Here is a 20,387-nt window from a genome sequence, read left to right as displayed (position 1 = left end):
AAATAAATTTTTGGCATGTCATGAGTAGACAAAGCAATCAAAATTGTTTACTATTTATTATTTAAAAGACATGAAAAAAAAATGCTTTTTATAAATTTGAACTTTAAATGCCAAAACATTTACAACTTGAAGCCCAAACCACCATTTTTAATTTTAAAATTAATAGCAATTATTTAAATTTAAAATTGTAAATATTTATAATATAATTGAAAAGTGTTTTTGTATATTAAAATAGCAATAAAATAATTAATTGACAATTTAATTACAATTTTTATTGAGTTTGAGATTTAGCAGACCTGTCTGCTATCGCTGGTGCTATTCCCAAGAGGGATAAACAATAAGAAAACAACAAAAGAAAAAAACAAAGACAAAAACGGTGGCCAGCAGGTTGCTGACGGCCGGCTCACCTGCCTCCTCGGACCCTTGGAGGGCGCAGGGGCGCTTTGTGAGCTCGTCTCCGTCCTGCAACCGTTGCATGCCAGTGGAGTAGAATTTTGGGACTCTTGAATCGAAGTGATTGAAATACTAAACAAGTAACGATCCATGGAATCGCAGCCTTCACGGAGGTCTAAGTAGCTTAAAACGTCCTGCCCGTTATTGTCGGTAGCTTTGACATCCTCGCTATTATCCGCGAACCAAGATAATAAATCCAGGGTGGAAAACTTCGCAGTATAATGCCATGGAAGAGCACCAGCATTATCTCTTTGATTGATCAACCCGCCGTAGTTCTGGTGCAGAAACTTGGCAACGGAAACGTCATTGTTGTGCGTGGCCCAGTGCATAACACTCGCGCCGTCACTGTCTTTCGCCTCCACGTCTGCGCCCAAATCAATCAACTTTTCCAAAAATTTCAGCAAACATTTTTCGGCGGCAATGTGAAGAGCAGTTTTTCCACTTGCGTTGCTCCACCGCAAGTCAAAATTTCGCCCCAGCAGATACTCAATGTTTTCCTCACGATTTCCATCCAAAGCGTACATCAGTGCGTTATTTCCGAAGTCGTCCGTGGTGAATATTTCCTGCATGTTTTCTGTCAACAACTTCAACACCTCCAAACTATCAGAAAATTTGGCAGCTCGGTGCAGCACAGTTTCGCCACGAACGGAGCTTTTGTGGTTCAGATCCGTACCAGAATCCACGAGGAATTTGATGATTTCTGTATTCGGTGCGTGGTGATCACACGCTTTGAACAAGGCATTGTCACCTCGTGCGTCTTTGGCGTTCACGTCGACGCCGCTCGAAACGAACAACTTGCACAACTCCATGTCGCCCAGAAGCACTGCACTGTGAAGGGCGCTTTCGCGGCCAGACAAATCTTTGACGAGCTCTGCGTCTTTTCCAAGCAAATATTTAGCCACGGCCACGCTTTTGACAAAATGAATCACGTGCTTGTCCTCGAATCTCACTCTCACGTCAGCGCCCTTTTCAATCAGCATTTTTACCAAAATCAATTGATCATTTTCGACGGCGTATATCAGCGCACTCCGCCCTGACGCGTCCTTTGCTTCGAGGTTCAGGTTTTGCTCAACCATTGAACTCGAAGCAGTTTCGAGAACTTTGTAATTGAGAAGCACCTCAACACACTCAACGTAGCTTTGCTCAACAGCCACGTGCAGGGCGTTCTTACCACCAAAACCTTGGAAGTTGACGTTAAAGCCGTTGTCGAGCAGCAACTGCAGCATTTGGTGTTGGCCAAACAAGGCTGCGTCAAGAATGATTTCCTCCATTCCTGGTACCGGTTGAGAATTTTCAAATAACTCTAGGCATTTTTCTTTCAACTTGGCGAAAAGACGCAAGGAATTATTTGCAGCCACCAATCTCCACCAACGGTGCAAATACTGAGAGACGTTTTGAATAAATTTCAACGCGCCCATTTCCAAGAGCTCCAAAGCCACGTCTTCGCAGCCGTGGAAAAATGCCGATCCCAAGATTTGCAAAGTGTCCGGCACAAATAATTTGGCATCGTTCTCTTCGAGCGAGAGTACGGTCTTGACGATTGAAAAAATATTTACAAGATTATCTCGCACGATATTGTTTAAAAATTCGTTCTTCTTATCCGCTCTTTTGGATTCGCTAGAGATTTCATTTCTAAAAAATGATGCGGTTTTTTCAATATTTATTCCATTTTCTCCACTGTGGTTCTTTTGAGCAAGAAAACGGTCAACAAATTTCCTGCTCTGCCAAAATCTATTCGTCCCGCAGAATATTGAGCACGTGTTTTTATCGTCGCATTCCACAAACATCTTGGCCACGAGAAACTCGGCAAATGTCTGGTGTGTGAACTTCATATTTTCACCACTGATAGTCACGATTCCAGTGCTATTAATTAGATTGAAGTCAATGTCAACACCAACATCGCTTACCAAAACGTCAACATCCTGATTTAGTGTTATGATTGCGGAACGGGATTTTGACATTATTCGCTGAAGAATGATATCATTGCGAGGATTCTGGTCATCCTCTTGGGGTAGTTTTAGATATTTTAGTGCAAGTTTTTGCATCAATTTGATAATGTTTTGCGACATCTCACCAATTTTAGCGTCAACGATCGATTTTTTATGTTTCAATGCAGTTTCAATTTTAATCCTCACGATTTCATCGTAAATTTGGTACAGGTTTTCCACATCTTGGCACTGTGCGATCAAGCTCAAGTGAAGAGGGTTTGCCAAAATATCACTGATATCTGCAGCCTCAAACTTCTTCAACTTCATCTCCAATTCGCACTCGTTCAGTTCCAATTTCAGCAACTCAATCTGCTGCTGGCGATTGAACGGCAAAATTTCATAAGCAAAGCAGTTTTTCTGGCCAAGTTTATCCACAATCGCTTTCTTCTCCTGTGGCCGCGTCGAAATAAAGATTTGGATTTCTTCGTCGAACATTCGCTTTGCCAGGTCGAGCATCTTCTCGCCATGATCAGGGCAAATTTCGTCAAATCCGTCTAAGAAAAGAATCAAAATTTTTTTATTGACAAGAGCTTGGACGTGAGCTTGAGGGAATTTCATCGCCTCTGCTAGGATTTCGGCGATCGGCGTTTCCGAATTCCACTTTGAAAAGTTTTTGTACACCAAGTCGCGAAGGTTGACTTCAACGATTGTCTTGTTCAGTTTTCTGAGGCCGTGCGCGATTTCCTTCATCACGGTTGTTTTGCCCGATCCCGCAGGCGACGACAAAAGACGAAAGAAATTTCGGTCGATACCTTTGGCCCAGTCGTTGAGCAATTCGTCATAATCAACGGTTTTTCTTTCAACTTCAGCACTGAATGTGGGTTTTACAAAATTTCTGGGCAAGTCTGGGAAGTTTAGCAAGTACTGAAGAGTTGACACTAAAAGGGTGTTGTTGTTTTTTCCAATTTTCTGATGCAAAAGCAAATCGTAGATTTTTTCCTGCAAACTTGTTCCATATTGCTTCAAGTCGTCGCTATTTAAGATTTCTATCAGTGGCTTGATAATTTCTGAAAAAGTTATAATTACTTTAAACTTTTGATATTTTTTAAATTTTGATATTTTACCATTGTCTCGTACAACGAGAACAAGCCATCCACTGTGATAAGTTGCATCTTGAAGATCAATCACGTCAAGTTTTTTCTTCTAAAAATGGATGTATATATCAATGGAATTTTTTAATTTTTATATTTTAATTAAAATGATTTTTTCAGCCTTAATTAATCATGAACAGATTTCAGTATGAAAAATCAATATATTCAAATTGTATTTAATGAATTTGGAAAAGTCATTCTCTTATATATCAGTTTCAACCGTGCCTGCGCGCGTATTCAAGACGTTTTTAATAATAATATAAATTAATAAAATTGCTAACAGAAAATTCCTTAGAAAAGCTAGGCGAAGAGTTAAAAGCACAAAATTTAGTAGTTACCGTTTTTATTAGATTGTCATACTGGTGTGTCGGAGGAGATTGTTCTAAAACAAAGAAGAGCTTTGGTTTTCCGATCCACTTATCGTTTTCTGGACCCAAAAATTGATGAATGATTTCACCGATCGGGATTTCAGAGTCATCAAAACGTACACACACTTCTTTGTCTCTTTCAGTGATTTCAGCGAAAATGGCGGTCAAGAAACATCCAGGGTACTTTTCAATACCATTCACTAAATAATTCCACCGAAAGCATCATTTTTATAAAAAGTGTGTTAATTTAAATTGAATATTTTACCTCTATTGTAGAACATTTCTAGATCTGCAACCGAATTTTTCATGATGCAATCAGTTTCAAAGCCAAGGTTTTGCTGAATTGCATTTTTAAAAGCTTCGACTTCTTCAGTATAGCGTGTGAAAAAAATCGAAGCTCGTTTTATCCTCTGGTTTCCTCCCTCGAGGGACCAACTCCAGATTAAGGGTACACGCGTCGGTTCATCATCAATTATTTGCCTCTGGTCTGAACTACTTCATATGTCAAATTTAAATTATTAAAAAAAAAAAAACATTTCTTACGTTTGCCGTTCTGAAAAGCAAAATTTTCTGCTCTGAGGGAACAGTTTGAATTCGGGCGTTTGTCCAAATTTTTCATCAGCGCTCTCTGAATGTCTCTGGATTTCATATTGAATCCGTGTTAGAACAACCGGCAAAGATTCGTTGTCTCGCAAATTGTCAAGGACTTGGCACGTTTTAAGCACGATCCACGTTCCATCTTCAGCAGTTCCATGAAAGTCTCGTCGCGCTTTGGTAGCTGCAAATTAATTAAAAGTAAAAAATGTAACAGTTTTCTGGGAATTTTTTACTTTCAACGGTGGAATAGAAAACTACCAAGTTTTCCATTTCAGGAAAAGAGGAAACACTGCACGATTTCCTATTTAAAACTTTGGATTTATTACGATCCTGAGTCACTAATGAATATTTCAAATCGTCATCATGTCCGCGACAGGGCTAAAAAAATTAATATTAATTAATAAATATTTCAAACCCTAATAAAATTAAATTTCACTGCTAAATTGACGAGTTTGAGGCAGTTTTCAAATTTTCGCAGCTGCTTCAACGCTGCAAAAAGCTCTGTCGTGGTGAAAGTTTGGAATTTCTCCACTTTTCCGTCAAATGACTCTGCGTGATCGGTGCAAATCTCTCCGTTTTCCGAGCCGTGCGATAAAATGTAGAGGAAGAAAACCGACGGAGGCGAGTCTGAATTTTGGAAAGTTAAACTTCATCTTTTAATTTTAATTAGCTTAAAATTAGACCTTCGGCTCCAAAAAGTTTCAAAAGCAAATCTTGATCGGAGAGGAGGTAAAGCAGTTCTTCCCTCTTCGGCGAAGACCAATCTATGAATTTGCAGTTTCGATTTGTTTCAAAGGAACGGCGCAAACGTTTAACATCTGTCGCGTCTCCTCCACGAATGTTTTCTGTGTTCTTTGCATTTCCAAAGTCGTAGTGAACAACCAAAACGCAAACGCTAAGTAAAAAAAATTTAAATATATATTTAAAATTATTATTAAAATAAAATACCTTTCAGCATTTTCTCTGGATCCGTCAGCTCTTTCAAAATATCCCAATTTGGCTGCGTGACCTTCAGGAAGTTGTAGGCGAACTGAATAAAAATTATTATAAAATTGACCATATAAAGAGTTAGACTTAATATCGACTAGCACAATCAATATAATAATCAATTAAATTTTTACTTCATTCCATTATAATAAACCACACATGAGAATTCCATTCAACGACAACATCCGATTTTAGTTTAAATTCCTCAAAATAATAGGATTAAATTGGACAATTTTCTAAAGCTCAAAACATACCTTTTTCAACAAATTCATCAACACTCTTCCTGACCTCAATCATCCTGTTGAGTCTGTCTGTCATTTCAAATTGAAGTTTCCGCAGTCATTGTCTAGAAAAATAAATGAAAAACTAATGTGTGACATTTAAAATTTAGGCGAAGCATCTATGGAGAGTTATTAAGATAAAATTTCAAGACAAAAATTTCCAAATTTTTGTTACACTACGTTCTTCCTTCATAAAACAATAATTTGCTTGGAATTCTTGGAAATATAATTGTATTGTTGTTTATTTGTCCAAATTGATAAATTTAAAAAGTAAAATCAAAACTGATTCTGACGAAGACTTTTTTGGGATAATAAATTTTTGGGGCCTAATTCTGTAAGGCTGAAATAGAATGGTAAATTCCTCTTGGAATTGGAGCAAATTCAAAATAAATTAATAAAAAAAAATATAAGAAAAGGTATTCTGTTGTATCACGCATCAGATACAGATTAATTTATTTGTAATGCGGAAACTGGAATTATGTTGTAGAGTGAAAAGGAAACGAAGCTTAAAAAGTCTCAACCTACCAAGATTTTCCATATATCCGCACGACACGTCAGGTTTTTTATAGTAAATATAATTTTCATGTCAATTCACAAATTTCCATGTATTGTAATAATTTATATTCTTCATCCGCAAAAATTTCTCAGAGGTTCAATAATTAGCTTGGAAATCAAATTGTTTATCAATACAAATCCCTCCAATTAAAATTAATAACTAATACCATTCAAAATATTTTGTTTAGTCACGACAGAATAACTTTTTTCGTGATTATAAAGTATTTTTTTGTTCAAATGATAAATTTTTATATTACCTTGGACGAAAAGAAAAACGAAGGCACAAAATTTCGCGAGCTGAACGTTTCAGTTGCAACTGATTAACAGAAATATTTGTATTGCGGAACGTAAAGCAAGCGTGAAAAGGAAAACTCGCATAAAAAGTCTCACCTGACCAAGACTTTCGCCCGCCAGTAAGCAAGAGAAAGACACCTTTAGAAACGCTGACCTACAGATTATTCTATTACAGCATTCGAAATTTATTCTGATTTAACTATTGAAAATTCCTTAAATTTTCAAACCTATGATTTAATCTTCTCAATAATTTTCTTTCAAATTGAATAAATTATTAAACAAACAATTTTTTTAAAACAGCTTTTTTTTTAACCCGCAGAGTAAAATAAGGAACTCTAATTTAGCAACAATTGACTAAAGAAACTTGAGAGAACATTAAGAGAATGAAGTTTGCGTTCTAATCATATGGTTGTTGTGAATTTAAATCATTTTATTATATAATAATTACACCAATAAAATCTTTGCAGTGACGAATCCATTGCAATTGATCATCATTTTTAATGCTACTAAGTCATCAAATATTAAAATTGAAAATTATTATGAGAAAAAAATGAGCAGAGTGGGCAAAGAGCAAAGAGGTCTGTTTAAACGCATGAGTCGCCGCGCCGCGGTGAACCCACACTATCCTTTCGCCCCTATCGGAAATAAAGATATAATGTGGACTGTGTGGGAGAGGAAAGTATTTTAAATATTCACCCCTCTGTAATTCGCTGTTCGGGATTGAGTTTGAAAATTTGATTCAAATAATATGCTAACATTATATCGGTTGAAAATTATTTTGATTTACACCTGTAAAGTGGCACAATATATATTTAAAAATAACTAATAAAAAGATCTAATAACACCGAATAATCAGAAATCCTTTCCAAAATTATTTGAGCGCATTAAAAGATATCTTTTGCAGTAAAAGTAAGTTTAATTTATTACAATAATTATTAAAATACATTAAAAAAGTTTTTTAATTGTAAATTAAACAAAGTGCTGCGGAATGAAGTCGGATCGCTCGGATAGCAAAACATTTAATTTCCAAATATTTAATTTCTTTTTAGACTACTTGAATTAAATTTGATTCAATATGTCACTTTTTTAATCAAATGAGAAATGGCGGCCATTTTTCTTCAATCACAGCACGAATATGCTGGAGATCTTCTGCCTCGATTTCATCCAGAATTTCTTTTAAAGGTTTCTTCTCCAAGACGCAACCGAGGTTTTCGCTGATTTCGGCTTCAAATTTCTTTTCGGCAAGTAAATTTTCGACCAACTTCCTGCACGGACGCCATTTAGAATTCCCAAAAATGGAAAATTTGAAAACGAGAAACTTCTTTGTGACCAAAACTTCAGGGAACAAGTGGTGCAGGAAGTTGATTTTTTCGCAGGTGACGCTCGCGATTCTCGTCCTATTGACATTTACAAAATGAGCATTATTTGTCACATTGGGACTCTCTCCCTGGATAAACCTCATGGCCAGAGACATGAGCCATTCCAACAATTTTTCCACCTCTGAGTCAAATTGATCGTTTCTGACGTACGATTCGGCAAGAGCGGTTTCTATTTCAAGTTTAATTATTTCTTCAATGATTTGGAAAGGGTTTTCCAACAATCGGCATTTCCCCATCATGATTAAGTGCAGCGGGATGCCCAGAAATTCGTCTAGTTCCCAATTTTTGAATTTATCCAACTCAAAATCATTCTTCGATTGCCTTTCCAATTTCAGCAACTCAATCTGCTGCTGGCGATTGAACGGCAAAATTTCATAAGCGAAGCAGTTTTTCTGGCCAAGTTTATCCACAATCGCTTTCTTTTCCTGTGGCCGCGTCGAAATAAAGATTTGGATTTCTTTGTCGAACATTCGCTTTGCCAGGTCGAGCATCTTCTCGCCATGATCAGGGCAAATTTCGTCAAATCCGTCCAAGAAAAGAATCAAAATTTTTTTATTGACAAGAGCTTGGACGTGAGCTTGAGGGAATTTCATCGCCTCTGCTAGGATTTCGGCGATCGGCGTTTCCGAATTCCACTTTGAAAAGTTTTTGTCCACCAAGTCGCGAAGGTTGACTTCAACGATTGTCTTGTTCAGTTTTCTGAGGCCGTGCGCGATTTCCCTCATCACGGTTGTTTTGCCCGATCCCGCAGGCGACGACAAAAGACGAAAGGAATTTTGGTCGATACCTTTGGCCCAGTCGTTGAGCAATTCGTCATAATCAACGGTTTTTCTTTCAACTTCAGCACTGAATGTGGGTTTTACAAAATTTCTGGGCAAGTCTGGGAAGTTTAGCAAGTACTGAAGAGTTGACACTAAAAGGGTGTTGTTGTTTTTTCCAATTTTCTGATGCAAAAGCAAATCGTAGATTTTTTCCTGCAAACTTGTACCATTTTGCGTCAAGACGTCGCTATTTAAGATTTCTATCAACGTTTTGATTTTTTCTGGAAAAATAATTGTATCATTGTTTTAATAAAAATCATCATTTTTGCCAAATAATTCTACCTTCGTCCTGTATAACCAGAACAAGCCATCCGCTGTGGTTGGTTGCTGCTGGAATTTCCAACTGAAACATTTATTTCCGTTTATGAATTTCGGTTTCCCCCAAATTATTCCATTTTCTGTTTCCCATCAATTAAAACATTAAAATAAAAATATATATTTTTTTAAATTAATTGTTTTGCAGGAAAACCTGATTACCTCTTTAAGACCATCACCCTGGCTTTGACGCGGAGATTGTTCGCAAAAGATAAAGATTTTCGGTTTTCCAATCCAATTTTCGTGCTCAGGGCCCAAAAAGCGGTGGATAAATGCACCGATGGGGACTTCATTATCATCAAAACGAACACAAATTTCTTCATCTTTTTCGGTTATTTTTGCAAATACGCCGGTCAAGAAACACTCGGTGTGTTTTGCTACGTCATTGACTGCAATGAAAAAAGAAATTATTTTAAAATTCATGGGTTTATTTTTATAACTATTTACTTCTGGTAAAGTACTTGGATAGATTTCCAACCGAGTTTTCCATGAGATCGTCGGCTTCGAAGCCAAGGTTTTGTCTCAGCGCGTTGTAAAAATCGACGACCATCTTGGTGCGTTGGGTGTAGAATACTGAAGCCCTTTTAATCCTTTGGTTTCCTCCAACGAGGGGCCAAGACCAGAAGGGCAACGGCTCAGGCTCTTCAATTACAATTTTTCCTATTCCGTCACTTTTGCTTAAAAAAAACGATTTTATTCAATTTCAATAAAAAATCTGCCTTGTTATTATTATTTTGGACAAATTTGAGAATTTATTTCAAATTTGTTTTCCCCTTTCAAAAATTTTTTCAATTTGTGTCTTCCCTTTTGATTATTTCAATTAATATGACTAGAAGAACTTTATCTTTTGGTTAATTTTTTTTTCTTACATTTCTTATTTCAGTAGAATAATTTTATATATATTATGTTTAAAAACAGTTGTTAGACAATCTGTAAAAAAATTGTATCTTTACAATACGGTCGTGGGATTAGTAGAAAAAAAACTTGCTAAGACCAGACTCTGTTTGTTTGCAATTTAAACCTATGAGAAGCCTCAATTATTATTTTTTAAATAAGGGACTTTTGTTTCTAGTTTTAACGTTACCTTTACCTATTACTATCAACTGGCAGGAAGAAGAATTTTCTCTTCTGAGGGAACATTTTCAATTCGGGCGTCTGGCCAATCCATTTATCTTTGCACGAAACTTGCATTATTTCGTGAGAACTTTCCTGAATTTTATTCTGGATGCGTGTCAAGACGACAGGCAGAGATTCGCTTGTCCGGCGCAAATCGTTCAGAACTTGACACGTTTTTTGAACAAACCAAGTTCCGTTCTTGGTTTCTCGAACTGCCGCGGTGGCTGAAATGATTGGAATTATTCATATTTAATACATTTGTTTTTATGTTTTATACTTTCAACAGTTGAATAAAATATAACCAAATTTTCCATTTCGGGAAAAGAAGAAACACTGCAAGACTTGCTGTCGAAAGCTGACAATTTCTGATGATTCTGATTAACTATTGAAGATATCAAATCCCGAGTATCGCCACGGCAGGGCTGAAAAAAATTCATATTTGTTTCAAATTTGAAACTCTAAAAATAAATTAAATTTTACCGCTAGATTGATGAATTTGAGGCAATTTTCAAATTTTCGCAGCTTTTTCAACGCTGCAAAAAGCTCTGTGGTGGTGAAAGTTTGGAATTTCTCCACTTTTCCGTCAAACGACTCTGCGTGATCGGTGCAAATCTCTCCGTTTTCGCAGCCGTGCGATAAAATGAAGAGGAAGAAAACCGACGGGGGCGAGTCTGAATTTCCAAAAGTTAAACTTCATCTTTTAATTTTAATTAGCTTAAAATTAGACCTTCGGCTCCAAAAAGTTTCAAAAGCAAATCTTGATCGGAGAGGAGGTAAAGCAGTTCTTCCCTCTTCGGCGAAGACCAATCTATGAATTTGCAGTTTCGATTTGTTTCAAAGGAACGGCGCAAACTTTTAACATCTCTCTCGTCTCCTCCACGAATATTATCTTTGTTCTTTGCATTTCTAAATTCGTAGTGCACAACCAGAATGCAAACGCTGCAGAGTAGAAAAAGTTAGGAATTTTTCAAAGTTTTTAAAAATTAATTGTTGAAATACTTGTCGGCATTTTCTTTGGATCCGTCTGCTGCTTCAAAATATCCCAATTTCGCTTTGCCGTCAGGGAATTTACTTTTTTTCATAGCTGAATGGATCACTTTAGAATGAATAATATTTTGTTTATTACTGAAATTCAGAATTTTTGTATACAAAAATGTCATGGTTCTCCATCACCACAAAATTTCAACCCGTAGCAAAAAGAAATTAATTTCAGCAATTTTTTATTACAGTTTATCAAAGCTAATTCGAATGACTCTATTTAACAGAGGCAATTGTAAATGATCATTACTCATTGGAAAATTTCAAAGTATCATACCTTTTTGGACCCAATCAATGACCGTTTTTCTGACTTTTTCTTCAATTCCAAACTCGATCATCCCTGTCGGGCATTTTCAAAGGATTAATTAACTTATCCGCTCATGTATGATATTTGTATTAACCCTTACTCTCTAACATAACATGAATTTTCTCTTCATGTATTCACGTACCTATTTTGGTAGAAACTACTTCTCTTTATAGTTTGTTTGTTCACAATTATTTATATTATTTGAAAATAATATTTAACTCATATTTAAAAATTTCCCTCCAAAATTATTTTACCACATAAAATGGTAAAAATGTGACTTTAAACATATCCAACACGAAGAATATTTCTCATAATACAACGTGTCAAATTTTATCCAGGGCACTTCACTGTCAATGTAAAATAAAAAGGATCTCAGCATTCTCAGCGACTCATAAAACTTTCAATTTTTGTGATAGAATACATAAGAAGTTAAATATATTTTTAAATAAAAATTTCAAAATTTAAGGAATGCAATTTTTATTTTGAATTTTAATCTATCCAATTTTTTTTTTAATCGTCTACAAATTTTTCACAACATATTTCTTTTTTAGTTAAACCCTTATTGCGGATTTGAAAATTATGAAACATGGCATTTGAAGTTTTCAAAACCAGCTAGGGTTGTTTGAGAAACAACAAGTTATTCATTATTATGATTTTTATTTTTTAAATTACTAAAAAAATCGGAGCGCTTCAATTTTCACACATAAAAAAAATATGCAAAGACCACGCGCTTTTCAACACATTCAATTAAAATGAGACTTTTGGCGGTGTCAAATCTTTAATCTAAGGAACAGGTGGTCAGTGGATCGAGTCGTGTGGTAGTAATTCTTAAGCAAGCAATGTTAACTTCAAATGCGATTTTCACACAAAACACGGATATTAAAAGATCCTAATGATGGAAACTAGCTGTTGAAAATAATAATTTTGCCTCTAGAGCTGCTGAAATCCACTTTATAAGCATATTAAGAAAAAAAAAAACGTGATTAAGAAGTCTAGCTTGAATTTTTTTGAGAAATATTTATCTTAGTTTTCATAATAAATTATGTTTCCTTTTTTTAAAGTCCCAGAAATGAGCAGTATTTTTCCAAAGAAAAAAAAATATACATTTGTATGCAGTACGTTTTTGGCCTTTAAACTACTTTTCAGACTGGCCGTGGTTTTCGCGTTGCTGTTTTATCGGCGCAGGATATGCCCATGAGATAAAGCATAGGCACAATTTGCAAAAAGGAGGATTGATGGCTAAATTAAATCTTACCTGCAGAAAATATCTCCACGCCATACGTAAAATAAAAATTACCTGCGAGTAAGAAGTTCAGCGTCTCGAGCTAATTCGCAAAAAGCGAGGAGGCTGGGCCGACTTTCTAAAAAAGTCTCGCTTCTTTTTTGCACAATGAATAATGATAATGAGCATAAAAAGAGTTGTTGATATTGATATGGTGGCGCCATCTTTAGGCCAGCAAAGAAATAGAATTAGCCGCAATTAAACTCGGCGCTTTAGAATTAATCTTTGCTATTTAAAAATCCTTTGTACTTTTAACGACTCTTTTTTAAGGACGTTTTAGCAGAAATGACAAACATCGGCTCTGTCTTTAAGTTTTTTTTTTATTTTATTATTATCGTGGCTAAAAAAACTTAATTATTATAGAAGAGCCTATTGGATGGCCAAATGGCTGTTGCATTTACACATTTTTTTATATTCATATTTGTATAATATCTGGCGCCATAATTCATTAAGAATAAGTTATTTACAAAATGTACAAAGCAGTGGCAGATATGCTTGAAATTTGAGGTCAGATGATATATGTATATTTATATGTAATTTTTATAATTGTTATATTTTGCAAAATATTGTTTATATGTGATGAGAAGATAATAAATTGAGATTTTTAAGAAAATCTCGTTGCTCTGCAGAGAGAATTCAATTTATAATTTATTTTACTTTTTTTTATCGACAATTGCTCTTCTTCCAGACACCAAACGCTAGAGGAGCTACTAGAAATTGAACAGCCAACAGCCCCATTTCATTTGATGCTCCTTCATCTGCCCACCAAGAGAGCTTCGTAACGAAGGAAAAACTTGCGGATCAAAATTTGGTTTTCTTTTGTTATAAAAAATAAAACCAGCAAAGACGTTTCAATTTCTATTCAAGTAATATCGATATCGTCGATCCAATTTTTCTTCTTCGTATCTGTGGTCCAAAAACATAGGACAAAATGCAAGTCGATGAAACTGATGCCACTGATGGCAAAGTCTTTTTACTTAATTAATTAACGGAATAAATTTTTGAAATTAATATACGCCAGCGTATATGTGTTAAGTGATATTTTACACGCGCCAGCTTAATAGTAAAAATTACATAATTATTTTTCGAAAAAATTCCCAGAAAATTCTTTCTGAATTAAAATAAATATGAATTAAATCGATAAATAATTGGTATGCAAGTAAATTTAACCAATTTACGTCACTTATGTTGTTGTGATTTTTATTTCTAAATAAGTGCCTTTTGTTGGGTGGTTCAAAGAGCAGCTTTTTTCTATCCCCAGGGCTCTTGAGGCTGATATAGAAGGCAAATTCCTCCTACAGAATTGGAGCCCATCAGGTCCAAATTCAAGCGTTTAGGACCACTTGCGTGGCCTGTTATAACAGGTTCGTGATTTTTGGCAAACCAGAGAATAGCTGAAAAGCATGTTAAAGATCAGAGGTCGCTTGTGTTTGGTGCTGCTGCTCGGCCTTATCACCAACGCGCTCCACAGAAAAATCGTCGTGATCTTTAATTTACATTTCCCAATATTTCAAAATAACACAATAATAAAATTATTACAAATCCATTTTTTTATTTTCAATTATTTTTGGGATTCGTTTTTTCAAGTATAAAATTTAGCTTTGTATTTACAGTTGATTATTTTTTACTAACCAAATTGTTGTGTGTGCGTGTATTTTCTCTCTTACTCATCATTAATTAGACTTTAAAAAACGTCTTGTCCCACTAACTGGCTCGATCTGCTTGCCAACCAGTTATTTTGTAAGTTGATGTACAATAAATTCATTTGTGATAATAAAGCCTGTGGCTTTTAATTTGATCTTTTCCCCCGTGAAAAGTTTTGCATCATATTGGCATTATCATTGTGAAATTTGAATTGTCTTCCTCAACCATAATTTTATTTAACCCAGAAAAAAGATTGTAAATCTCGAAATTTTACCAAAAATTAGTGGTTCCGTTAAAACTACATTACATCTGCGTCAATGATGGATAATTATAATTTACGGAAAATTAAAGATCTTGATTTTATTTTCATTTTATTGAAATGCGTGGTTTTACAAGTTAAAAGTACATAATAATAACGGGTTAAATTCACTCCAAAATTTGTGCAGAGCGGCGGTAAATTTATGATTCATTTTTGTTTGTTCTTCAGTTGTTAATTGACATTCGGAAGGGAGACAAATTATAATTTCTATAGAAAAATAAAACAAGATTATAATCCTAAATTTTTGAATTGCCGATTGGCTTTTTGGTTACACTCACAAATAGTCAACTTATGATTAACCAATTAAAAATATCTTATAAAATGCATTTAAATCTATATTTTAAATTAATTGAAACAAATTATCCGATAATCAGATACATAATTTTACTTGCACTCAACCAGACTGTTGATAAAAGTAGAACCAACTCCAAAAAACTATAAGATAAAAATGTTTTAAATTTTTATTTCCAATGTCATCCTAATTTTAACCGAAATCAAGAAAATTCAACCAATTTTACTGCAGAAAAAAATACTTTTTCTTCTTCTAATTTTCTATTCAATTTCCATGACATGTTCGTTGAGCTGGTTGTTGATGGTGTACTTGAAACCCTCCACCCAGACGGGGTTGACGGTTTTGAACTTCATGGAGTTGGAAAGGTTGATTTCTCCTTGAGTGAAGGGCAAGTGTTTGACCAACAAATTTTTCATTTGGGCCGCCATGTCAGGATAGCTCCTGATCTTTTTCATAACATTTGGTCTCCTGGCTGTGGACTTGTAGAGTCCAAACTTCCGCTCGCCAGTTTCGTTTATAGGCTTTTCCTAAGAAGAATTTTTTTGAAGTTGAATAATTAATTAATTCCACTTTAATGAAATAATTACTTCATTTGAAAATGCGCCAATGAGATTAAGGAATTACTTCAATTTAATTAATTTTCATTTATTGTAAAAAAAAATTGATTTTTTTTCTTACGTTGAGCAGGAAGTGCAGAGTGTTTTCATAAGAAAACTGGTAAGCGATGGGGTGGTTGCCTTCGTAATACGGAACCTGAACGTGGAATTTGTTGCCAGCGATGCGTGTCACGTAATTGAAAGATCCAAACATTTTCTCTAAAATTTAGAAAGAAAATAATGTTTAAAAATCCTGCAAAATTGCGATTTTTTTTCTTTTTAAATTCACCCGAAAAGTAGAATCTTTTCTCGATGGGCGTCAAGAAACTGAAACCTGAGGTTGGCAGCAATTCGGGTCTGTTGTCCACAGGCGGACGCATCGGCGGAGGTGGTTCTTGAACGCGTCGAGGAATTCCCACTCCCAGATTCATCAAGCGGTCTAATTCCTCATATTCCTCTCGCCGAGTTCGAGCCCGAGCCGGTGGTGCAACCTCCCGCACAAAGTCACTTTCCACTTTGGTCCTCTTGTTGTTGGTCAAGTTCAACTCGGACAGCTGCAGAAAAATACGAATTTTAAAATGTTGCAAACATTTTGTTTAAATGAAAATTTAAAACCGGGTTGCAAAGAAAGCTGAAAAAATAAAAGGTTGACTGACCCTCTAAGGTGACCTTTTTCTTGTCCAAACTAAAACTAAGTGGGTGGAAAAAAATTTAAAAAATTTGGTAAATTTATTTAAAATAAAAAAAATTGCAGAAATTAATTTAGCAACCGAATCAGTTTGCCAATGAGATTTAAATTTTTCATGAAATCCACCTCGATTTAATTTTTTTTTATACCTTCAAGTCCTTTCCGTCTCTGAAGGCGCGGAAGATGAATGGGAAGGCGACACAACAGGTGTATCCATCGTCCCTTTTCCAGATGTTTGTCACGTGATCTGAGGAAATTGCAAATAAAAAGTTACAGTTTTGAATTTTGACTGATTAAAACTAATTATTTAAACATTTTTCTCACAATTTTTCCGGTTCACAAAGTTCTCTTTCTTTCTTAACATTTTTTTTAAATTGAATCCAATTGTATAATTAGACTTATTTTTTATGTTAAATTTTCTATTTCTTTTATTTTACCAAAATATTTCAAGAAGAACGATTTTTGTGAGGGAAAAACATGTTACGTTTTTTAAAATAAATTTATTTAATTAAAACCTTGAATATCAAAATGACCTTGTCCTAATCAAAATCAAATATACGAACTGTACTTGGTGTCAAACTTGTCACACCCAACGTGGAAAATGAAAAAGTCCCGTCCCGATCGCTGCACGTCGATCGGGTTGTCCGGAATTGGGAAGCCGTTTTGCCTTTCGCTCGAGACCTCCCAATTTCGCTCTCTCAGTTTGAGCTGGCGAAGATCGTGGCGCAAATTGTCATCTCCGGTGTTGGTCGAAATGCTGGCCTTTCGAGCTTCAAACCTATTTTTAACACAAATAATTAATATTATGTTAGATTTTTTTTATAATTTTCAAACCTGCCAACTTTCTTCCATTTGTTTGAGAAACACATTGGCCTACTTTTGATGAGCCCCTTTGCTTCTTCTGAGCTGACCCTTCCGAACATGTAGATTTGGAAATCTAAAGAATAATTTTTTTTTCAGTTTTTAAATTAATTGTTATAAAATTTTTCTTAATACCATAAATGTCAAAGTCGTGCTCGACGCTCATGCTCTCCTTGGGTTCGCAGACGAGGTTGTCCGTGAATTCCCCGTTTTCAGCGTCATAAAAAAACAGGGCGGCGTATCGCTCTTTTGAATAAATGAATTCCGTCTGGACCATGAAGAAAAGAGGTCGCTTTGATCTTTGCCCGCCGGACGCAAGTATATCAGTTGCAGATTTCATTATCTCACGAGGAAAAGATAATCCGTATGGTGCTGCGTCCGGATTTGCCAGTGTTGGCTGGATTTTCAGTTTACTAAAATAAATTAAATCGTTATTAAAAATTTCAATGATCATTTATTTAGAAAATTTGAAAGAAAAATCGAGTTTTTTCTATAAATAATCAAATAAACTTACTAGTAAATGGCTGAAATCAATTTTTTCAGTTTTTTGCTTCGTTTGACAATGTTCGATCTTTTCATCAGAAATTTGAACTGGTTCCTCTTGACCTTGGGCCAGTTTATCAGTGAAAGGGCCTCCTCAAAGTGCCTCTGCCGATTTCTCATGTCAAAGTTCAACCATCCGAAAATCGCGGTCAAAATCTAACAAAATCATTTTAATTTTTAATTAATTTATTTCAAATTAAACCTGTGTTTCTGACTCGCAGTCCAAGTACATGTGGTTGATTATCGTCTTTAACTTTTCCAACGGCAACTTCTTGAAATTGCGAGTTTTGCGGAAATCTTTGAAAATCCCCACCGCCTTTCGTAAGCAGCAATTTTCCAAGACTTCGTTTCCGGTGTCCGCAGCAACTTGGCGGTACTTTGCGATTTCTTGAGGCAACATTTTGAGCATGGCGATTTGCTCCAAATCTGCCTTGATCTATATAAAAATAAATTAAATTTTTGAATGTAAACAAATAAGAATCAAACCATCAGCATTCTCAAAGTTTTGAAAATCGTCGGCTTCATGATGTTGTAGATGGTCAAGGATAAGTTCTCATTGATATTCTTGCCGTTCTTCAAGGCCCTCAAAATCAACCTCACGCTTTGGCCACAGAAATTCTAAAAAAGCGCGTTACAGCTAAATTTAAGTAATAAATTTTGTTCGCAACCCTCAGATCGATGTTTTCCGCAGTGGCTTCTTCGAAGTCGCCTCGAAACATGCCATCGAAAAAGTCACTGATTTCACGGAGGAACTCGACCTCCTCTCTCAGGACCAATTCGTCATCAAACACCAAGTTAACTTGTCTCATAACCTGACCTATTATAAAAATAAATTAAATAACTTATTTAGGGAAGATATTGAAACTTATAATTGCTTTTTCTGCATGCGCTGGGAGAAATTTCAGTTTCAGTTTGCATAAAAATAAAAAACTATTAATTTTAAATTCTCATAAGATCAATGTAAATATTAAAGCCAACCTTTGTAATTTTATTTCGGCAAATTATTCTGTTGTAATAATTTTTGGATGAAATTTTCATTAATTATTATCAAAAGCAGACTTTCGAAATTCCTCATTAAATTATTTCTCAATCAAAGCTTTTCTCATTCTCTCTACAAATAATTGTTAAATTTATTCAAAATTATATTTAGGCTCATGAAAAATTAAATTTATAGACATCCCAAGATTAGCTCTCAAAAACTTCAGGCGAAAATTATGGAAATAATGTTTCAACCCTAATTAATTAAATTTATTAAATACATTTTTCTAATAAGCATATTTCCGGTAAAAAAAGCATTTTATCGATGTCATTAGCGTGTTGCGAGTTGGAAGACGCTCACTTAGACATTCAATTATAAAGTTTCACCCCCCAATTCTGGACCTGTATCCCGTATGTTAGAAACACTAAACATCATTGCTCATCAATATTAATACATTTCCCCGCTCCCCGGTTTCAACTTCTTGATTAAAGAAAAAAAAGTTTTACAAGTCATCATTTTTAACTGTGGCTTTGATGAGATTTAATTTGAAAATAAAAAAAAACGAAAGCACCCTTTTCAAATTACATTTTGTCCTCAGAACAAATTTTTAAAGTGAATTTTGAAAAATGGTACTTTTCAGTATAAGAATAAATATTCGGATCGTCAAGCCCTCACTGGAACTATAACCTACCACCTGCGCTTATAAACTGCCCCTCAAGCAATTATTTTCCCTCCCTTTGCAAGCAGCATTAAATTTTGTAATTATTTCCTTTTTTATATAAACTAAGGGTGAGGGTTCACCACGGCGGCTGAATGAGTCACTTTTGATGTCGAGCATCGAGCGTTTCAGCTATAGTTGTATAGTTTTCTTTTTCCAATATTTAAATTTTTTTATGCACCGAGAAAAGAATAAATTTTAATTCATTAATGAACTCATTCATAGAAATAATATATTTTACTAAATTTGCTGGAAAATGCTTTCGGCAATGAGCTCAAAAATCGTCCAAAGTCCAAATCAAGATTGATAAGCGATCAACCGACTCAAAAACCATTTTAAATTGAACTTTAATTTCCAATTAAATTTCGTTTTCAATTTGATCTCTACCAAAAAGCAATCGCTGCTAAGTTTATCCAAATTACGAAAATATTAAAAATTAGAAAACTATTTTTTCTTTTAAAACGCACGGTTAGAAAAAATTTAATTGATGAATTAAAAATGCAATTTGTTGAGTGAAAGTTAAATTAATATAAATTGCAAAATATTCGTACCTTCTTCGTCTTCCATATTGCCGAGTATGATGTGTCTTTGGTGCTTCGATTTGGATGCTTCTGGAACCGTCAATGTGCAGATTCGTAAGTAACGTCCACGTCCTGGTGCAGCGCTTCACCAAGTAAATTTAATGTACGCCGCTGTCGTGCAGCTGCGCCGAACACTTCCTTTCGCTTATCGACTCGCAAGTAAAAAAAATACCCCTAAATATTGCATCATTGTGCATGGCTGCCGTTCTTGAAAATTCAAAACATTAACAGGTGGCAATGAAAAAAGTTTGATATGTAATAAAAAAAATTTTTGAAGGTCAGGCCAAGACAGAG

The 20,387-nt window shown here is 35.0% G+C and overlaps 2 protein-coding genes across 7 annotated transcripts; both read right to left on the bottom strand.

The window, feature by feature from the left end:
* Positions 1–250: 250 nt before the first annotated feature.
* LOC132204199 (uncharacterized) lies at positions 251–13,017 on the bottom strand. Of its 6 annotated transcripts, none has more exons than XM_059632540.1 (11): positions 12,888–12,959; positions 5,739–5,830; positions 5,446–5,527; positions 5,181–5,392; positions 4,934–5,124; positions 4,731–4,875; positions 4,444–4,678; positions 4,166–4,392; positions 3,871–4,100; positions 3,506–3,584; positions 251–3,448 (listed from the first exon to the last, which is right to left on the bottom strand). In XM_059632540.1, exons 2-11 carry the CDS (start codon positions 5,800–5,802, stop codon positions 288–290), a joined length of 4,626 nt encoding a protein of 1,541 aa, XP_059488523.1. In that variant the 5' UTR covers positions 5,803–5,830; positions 12,888–12,959; the 3' UTR covers positions 251–287. The 6 variants fall into 6 exon arrangements, with proteins under 6 accessions (XP_059488523.1, XP_059488521.1, XP_059488524.1 ...); XM_059632538.1 differs by lacking the exon at positions 12,888–12,959 and adding an exon at positions 6,578–7,686; XM_059632542.1 differs by lacking the exons at positions 251–3,448; positions 3,506–3,584; positions 3,871–4,100; ... (4 more) ...; positions 5,181–5,392; positions 5,446–5,527 and adding exons at positions 9,097–9,157; positions 9,292–9,518; positions 9,577–9,806; ... (4 more) ...; positions 11,245–11,341; positions 11,561–11,623 and having other exon boundaries at positions 5,806–9,035; positions 12,888–13,017.
* Positions 13,018–14,861: 1,844 nt separating this feature from the next.
* Positions 14,862–20,201, bottom strand: LOC132204277 (uncharacterized). Its single transcript, XM_059632677.1, has 12 exons — positions 20,064–20,201; positions 18,484–18,632; positions 18,302–18,433; positions 18,018–18,251; positions 17,787–17,971; positions 17,408–17,685; positions 17,246–17,348; positions 16,975–17,189; positions 16,561–16,658; positions 16,013–16,277; positions 15,806–15,942; positions 14,862–15,654 (listed from the first exon to the last, which is right to left on the bottom strand). The coding sequence occupies exons 1-12, from the start codon at positions 20,077–20,079 to the stop codon at positions 15,388–15,390; spliced, it is 2,079 nt and encodes a 692-aa protein (XP_059488660.1). The 5' UTR covers positions 20,080–20,201; the 3' UTR covers positions 14,862–15,387.
* Between the last annotated feature and the right edge of the window lie 186 nt (positions 20,202–20,387).

This window comes from Neocloeon triangulifer, unplaced genomic scaffold (genome assembly GCF_031216515.1).
Source record: "Neocloeon triangulifer isolate White Clay Creek 2 clone unplaced genomic scaffold, ASM3121651v1 ptg000022l, whole genome shotgun sequence".
NCBI classification, from domain to species: domain Eukaryota; kingdom Metazoa; phylum Arthropoda; class Insecta; order Ephemeroptera; family Baetidae; genus Neocloeon; species Neocloeon triangulifer.
This window is presented reverse-complemented; position numbering and strand designations above follow the sequence as displayed.

Excerpts from the sequence above, each read along its gene's own strand:
- LOC132204199 (XM_059632540.1), bottom strand. The coding sequence starts at position 5,802 with ATGACAGACAGACTCAACAGGATGATTGAGGTCAGGAAGAGTGTTGAT. Across the intron at positions 5,393-5,445 it reads TCCAGAGAAAATGCTGAAAG|CGTTTGCGTTTTGGTTGTTC; the intron begins GTATTTTATTTT and ends TTTTTTACTTAG. Across the intron at positions 4,101-4,165 it reads AGAAATGTTCTACAATAGAG|TGAATGGTATTGAAAAGTAC; the intron begins GTAAAATATTCA and ends GGAATTATTTAG.
- LOC132204277 (XM_059632677.1), bottom strand. Across the intron at positions 17,686-17,786 it reads TTGATTTCAGCCATTTACTA|TAAACTGAAAATCCAGCCAA; the intron begins GTAAGTTTATTT and ends AATTTATTTTAG. Across the intron at positions 15,655-15,805 it reads CTCTGCACTTCCTGCTCAAC|GAAAAGCCTATAAACGAAAC; the intron begins GTAAGAAAAAAA and ends AATTCTTCTTAG.